The following is a 6,502-nucleotide window of genomic DNA, read 5'->3' on the forward strand; positions in this document are numbered from 1 at the left end:
CAGAGATGTAACAATACTTAAGTCACATGATAACTGCAGATCCTAAAAAAGTTAGAAGATTGTAAAAACTATCCAGTGCCTAAAGCAGTGAAAGACATTTGTACATTTTCAGGATTTGTAGGATTCTATAGAAGGTTTATCCCACATTTTGCATTACTGGTAAGTTTTCAGAGAAATATTTTAAAAGCATCAATATAAAATCAGATTTCCAAAGAAGATTACAATGTCTAGCTGATTATCAATGATGTAAATGCCTAAAATAATAAATGTATTCCAAGGAAATTGTCAAAAGTGATGTCAGCATGAATATTGCAAAATAAAAAACAGACAAACATAACAGTGGTCAAAAAACTAAGCTGACAGTTTGTGACAAATGAGCATTAGCATAAGAAGTGAAACGAAAACAAAAGACTACAGTATCAAATGTGTACACAAAACTTAACAATAGCCAACAACAACCAATCTCAGTCAAAACAAATCGAAAAGAGTTGTATAAGATTGGTTAACACAGTAAATAGATCTGCCAGTTAGAAATCTATAACAACTCCAAAAAAGTAAAAAAACAGGGTAAAATGGTGTCAATAACATAAAAACTTAAACAAAGGTCAATGGAAGAACATGGCTTAATTAGACTATACATTTATTTATAAATTTATAGAGTAAGTCTCCCTATCATACTCTGCAGTCTAAGTGAAAGGTGATTTTCATGTTAAGATAAGAAATACTTTTTCATCTTACAGTTTTTGAAATTTCATTCACATAACCTTTAAAACCCCCTAAACAAATATCAAAAGGTTTTTTTCCATAAAATCTTTATTTTGTTTTCTCTACCCCAACACTATATGGCCTCAGTCGATTTGATTGAACTTTTAACCACCACCACAAAAGGTAAAATAAACCTATATTACCCTTTTTTCTTTCTAGAATGACTTCACATTGTGACAGAAAATTACAATTATTTATCCTAAACAGTTTAGGGCTCATAGCAAGTTAAATCTTTTCTTATTTAATTGTATTGTTGTTTGAACCATGTCTAACTAACAAACTTGTGATACAAATGGTAAATCACTTGGCAAACACTTAGTACAAGTTATAGTATTGAATGAAGTAATGCATGCATGAGCTACTCACAAGTATACCTTGTGGAGAAATTTTCTTTCTTTCAATTATCTATACTTATCTTACCTATTAAGTTTCTAATTTCTACATTTTAATTATTTTTATAACAATAAATAAAAAATATACTTAAAAGAAATTTAGTACTTATGTTTCTCTTCTTGTTTTTTTTTGCTTAAGGGCACAAAATACCAACACACAAAGCAAACAATGTCCTATAACTATTATAATTTAACTATAATTTCTAACTGAGGCATAAGAGCCTTAAAATAATTCCCTTAGCTGTTCAATCGGATATTGATGATAATAACTTTGAATATGAAAGCAAAATAACTGAAACACTCTACTGAAAACAAGGCAAAATAATATACATCATTCGGTACATTAAAAATGTTGTCTTTCTATTAGTTATAAATGATGTAGTAGCAAACATAAGACAATTACTGGCAACTTGTGAAAGAGGATGTGACCAGAGGGCATGACAAGTGGGTTTAAACCCTACATAAACCAAAACTGAAAGCTATAAAGTTATATTATGCCTTAAGTCTTATCTATACTTATGTTAAACTTAGGACATGATAGATGTGTGATAAGAAATTGAACAAACAGTATGAACAAATGTCATGTTACACAGACAAGGGAAGACTGAGAATATATTTACATATATCTTTTTAAAAATGAGAAATTAAAATTTAAGTAACATTAACTTTTGTTTTATTAACTATATTTTGATGCCAAGTTTATTCCTATACATTGATAATAAAGTAATTTAAATATATTTTTAATGTAACTCTGTAAAAAGTTGTAATATGTACATTTTTATCTATCCATATCACGAGTTAAACAGGTTAATTTTATCAGTTCTGAAAATTATAGTAAAATCCTAAGAATATCTACAAAATTGTGCAATAATCTAGTTAATTTACATATTACAGCATAAGACTCAAAAACAACCCTGTATATACCAACATACACATAATAGTTTGTTACAGGAAACAACTCAGTATATAACAATCTAGCAAAGATTATTGTACAGTACATGGAATTATAGTCTGTAACTATATGGTCAATCCAACAGTTTGGTCAGATAGCCTCATGAACACAAAGTGAAATATAGATTGGTACCGTGTCTTGTTTAAAGAAATACATACAAATAAGCCAATAGTTTATAAATATCAGAGGAATGAGTTCTTGGGTATGTCCAGGTTTGAGAGACTAGTAACTATGTTACTGAGGTGAGTGTCTTTATTTATGCTGGGTTGTCCCATGCGTCTCTTAGGATACACATTTTCTGCATCCTCTTTCTGCTTATACCATTGCTTAAAAGAATTGTTTGATGATGTCCAAGCATAATAGACTTGATGGAAATGGTATTGTACAAAAAACCCATTACCATGGTGAACACACTCTCTTGATCTAATGTGCAGGACATTTTGCTGAGGTCAAAGAGGTTGTGTAGAAATGGTACAAAGTCTGATGGTAAGTAGCCCAATATGTATCTTATCACATAATTTATCATTTCTGCACATTTTAAAATGTTTACAACCATTTGTAGACACCCTATATAACATGCATCTAACTGCAATCCACTATAAATTAGTGAAGTAAACAAAACATAAGTGTAAAAACAAGTGTAAAATAATACATATAGCATGTGGTTGAAAAACATTTACATGATTATCAGAATACAAATACATCACTTGACTGAAAACACTGCAATTTACAATAAGATGCCTATCACAAGGTGAACTAAAAACATCTTATTTTTTAACTTATTAACCATAGTCGAATAAAAATACTTAGGTTTTACAAGTGTATTTATCAAAAATATTAATGAAAATAACTTTAAGCAATATATGACTACTTGGGTAATGGTGTGTTGTGTTTGTAATGTGTATTCAAAATAACCTTCAAAGTCATAGTTCACTATTATGTAACTTCTTATCAGGTTTTATTTATCTATTCTCTTTGTTTTGATTAGGTTGTTTGATTAAAAATAAAATTACAATTTAGATGTTAAAATTATCAGTTTAATTTTAAAAGATACTAAAAATAAATGCACTAGTGCAAAATGAAGGAAAGAGCTTTTATGTCATCAAAATGTGTGTAGAACTCAATCTGACATGACAGTAAGTAAAAAGTATACTATACTGTCACAAAACCACTCAAATGCTGAACCAAAGTATTGCTACCTACAATGGCATTTTCTTCATCTACTTTAAGCAAGAAACTTAATATTTAAATTAAGATAAAATCCATACTTGTCTCTTGAGCAAATAACAGCCTTCACTTCACTAGATATCTTTATCATGATATATTTGTCTCAGAAAAACATCTAATCCTCTTTTTTTTTTAAATACTATTCTGAATGATGTGAAAATATTTTTCACCAAGACAACTGTATACAAGTAAGATAAATGGCTTTTAGGAGCAACACAAACATTTTCCATCCCTTAGTTTTTCTAACCCAAAATCTTTGAATACTATTTCACAGTAGAGACAAAAGAATTATCAAACTTCTACCATTATTTATGGAAACAAAAACTTTAAGATATCAAAACAAATAAAGATCTTGACTGTTATTTGTGAAATGACTTACTTCTCTAACATGAAACTATACAAATTTAAAAGAACAGATATAATTGGCAAAAAAGACCAATGGCTTGGATTATTTGAAATTTTATAAGTGAACTCACTGCTAGAAAACAAAATGGCAGTTTTGGCAAATCATTATATAGTTTAAACCCCACCGCATGTTACAGAATGGGCCCTAACACACAGTTTGATAACACAGTAAAGATGTGATACATAAGCATACCATGTTTTCTACCTCCTTGTAGTAATATAGAAATTCTCTAATTTTTCATTTATGCAGATGTATGTGTAGTTTCCACCTAACAATTGGTCCAGAAGGTTAAGTTACTTTAACTCTAGTTGCCCATTTGTCTGTGTCATTTACATAAGATAGCATCTTTTGTCTTCCTGTGGGAGAGAGAGAGATGTACATGGAATGTAATGTTAGACAGTTATCTTTTCCACTGGCAGTCAAGTAATACCTTGAGGTTATGACCTTCTTTACATTTCAATGGGACAGACCAACAGTGAGGTTGGTAGCAATCATTGTAGAATAATGTATACAATACTATTATCTCTTATAAGTTTTTTGGAGATTTTATAGTGATAACTATCAAGTGAAGTTGCTGTTCTTCAACCAATACACAGATTTCTTTTTATTGTGTTTGTACGTATGAATAAAGATTGTTTACTTGTATTTTTACATTGTGTTCAGTCTCTTTCTTTATCAAACACAGTCAAAGAATTCAGATTTACTCTGTCATGTGTTTCCTGACTGAATCTCCTATTATTCTGTGGACCTATCTTGTCACTCTTGGAGTAAATCAGTTTTACCTGAGAATACCACAAAGCATAGCCTTTATTCTAAAGCAAGTAAAGAAATTATGATATTAAGAAACTGAAAAATACCAAAAAAATAGTGAGGTACTGACCCTAGAAGTTTGATGGCAAAATTTGGTAAAAGAAACCAGCTCTTTAGAAAATTAAAACATCAGTAACTGAAATATAAACCTCTTCTAAGAAATATATCTGCCCTAAACAAATGTTCTGTACTGTAAGCGTCACACAAAAAAGGTGGACTAAGTAGTGGTTTTGAAAAAGAAATATCTAAGAAATGATATTTCAGGAAAATCTAGCTTTAATCAATAATTAACACATATTAAAACTGTTTATATCTGATTCACTGTTCTATTTAACTTCATACTTCACAATTTTTCTTATGTAGAACACGGAGTTACTACTTTTGTAAATGTATATATACAATACCAACAGAGAACATTTCATTGTTTCTAAAATTTACTTATTCATTGTGATTCCAGATATTTTTTTTTCAACCATCTCACACAATTTTCATTCACAACTATATGAAGTTTTGCTATTTTATTGACAAAAACTGTTAAACTGCAGTATCCATCAGTCATTAAAATGGAAAAACAAATTATCCAATAACATTGTCCATGACTTAAAGTGTAGATTCTTACCATTTTGAAAACTAATGGATTTGGGGTTTTAAAAACTCACTGGATTAGTTTAAAGTATGGCTCATCTTTACCCAAATAAAACCAATTAGGTTATGATGAGGCTTGAAGCACTCAAGACCCAGTAGTAAAGAAAGCCTATCCTGCAAGCATGTTTGTTTGAAATATATCTGTTTTTCCATTTTCACTTCATCAGAAAAACCTGCAACACTCTCCAATACCATAATCTTAAATCTATCATACTTCAAAAACTTTACATGATTTTTAACTAATTTCATCTTAAACCTTTAAAACTTGTTATTAGTTCACCAAATGAAGATGAAACTGAAATAATTTTACCTTTTCATATGAATTTCTTTGTTCTTGTAGTGTCTAAATGTTCGACCACATACATTGCAGGTGAATTTGGGTTCTTCATGTATTGCCCTGTGTTTTGTTATGTCCGATCGTTCAGTTCCTCTGCAAAAAACAACAACAACACATTTCAACGATATATTTCAACATATAAATCTTTAGTACATGTCTAATCATGCTACAACATCAAAAACAGTATTGTGCTGAATAGATGACTTGGGACGAAACTGATAATGTATTGTATATAATACATTAATTTTACAAGACCAGAGTTTGTCAATTTGATGCACTTGTTCCGTGGTTTGTTTTAGTTTGTTGTGACAACAAACTACTGGAATGAAATAGCTTGAAACTTCAGAATTTCTTTCTAAAAATTATGTAGCTTCTGCAAATAAAATATCTTATTTTTATATATGATATTTGTATTAACAGGAATTTTCAGCTTTGAAAGTTTGAAAATATTTCACTGTGATATGTTTTTAAGAAACTAATAAAAATGCTTACCTTTGTTGTAGATTTCAATTACTGATTTTTATGTCTTCTACATTATTTTAAAACTTTCCTATAAACTATTTTATAAAACTGTAAATTTTATCATTGTTTTGATTAAAAAAAACCAATCAAACAGTTTCACTATGCTTATGATAACTGGCATACAATAAAAATATCTTTTATGCTATACCAACATTGTAAGAAAGCCTATTTTTTTCCTTTATACTGTTAATCAGAAGGTTCCAACGAATACACAGCGTGGTCAAAAGTAAATAGACACCACCTTTTCAGAAAAAATGAAATTTTTCACTTATATTCATATGAATTGATATATTTATAAATGAATTAATATTTAGTAGATCTTTCTTTCACTTCGTGGAGTTCGTTGATCCTTTGGGGCATTGTGAGAATCATCTCGTCAATTTTAGATTGTGGGATTTTTTGCCCACTCTTGCTTCAAAACTTGGAGCAGATCGCTCTTCGAAGTT

General features: G+C 29.5%; 1 protein-coding gene across 3 annotated transcripts in view; it reads right to left on the reverse strand.

The window, feature by feature from the left end:
• LOC106461595 overlaps positions 1–6,502 on the reverse strand; it is an 84,712-nt gene that overhangs the window by 29,595 nt on the left and 48,615 nt on the right. For all 3 annotated transcript variants that reach the window (XM_022388605.1, XM_022388606.1, XM_013921438.2), the window contains exon 14: positions 5,508–5,627. In XM_022388605.1, coding sequence (XP_022244313.1) covers positions 5,508–5,627 — 120 coding nt within the window. The remainder of the gene's footprint in view (positions 1–5,507; positions 5,628–6,502) is intronic.

This window comes from Limulus polyphemus, unplaced genomic scaffold (genome assembly GCF_000517525.1).
Source record: "Limulus polyphemus unplaced genomic scaffold, Limulus_polyphemus-2.1.2 Scaffold995, whole genome shotgun sequence".
NCBI classification, from domain to species: Eukaryota; Metazoa; Arthropoda; class Merostomata; order Xiphosura; family Limulidae; genus Limulus; species Limulus polyphemus.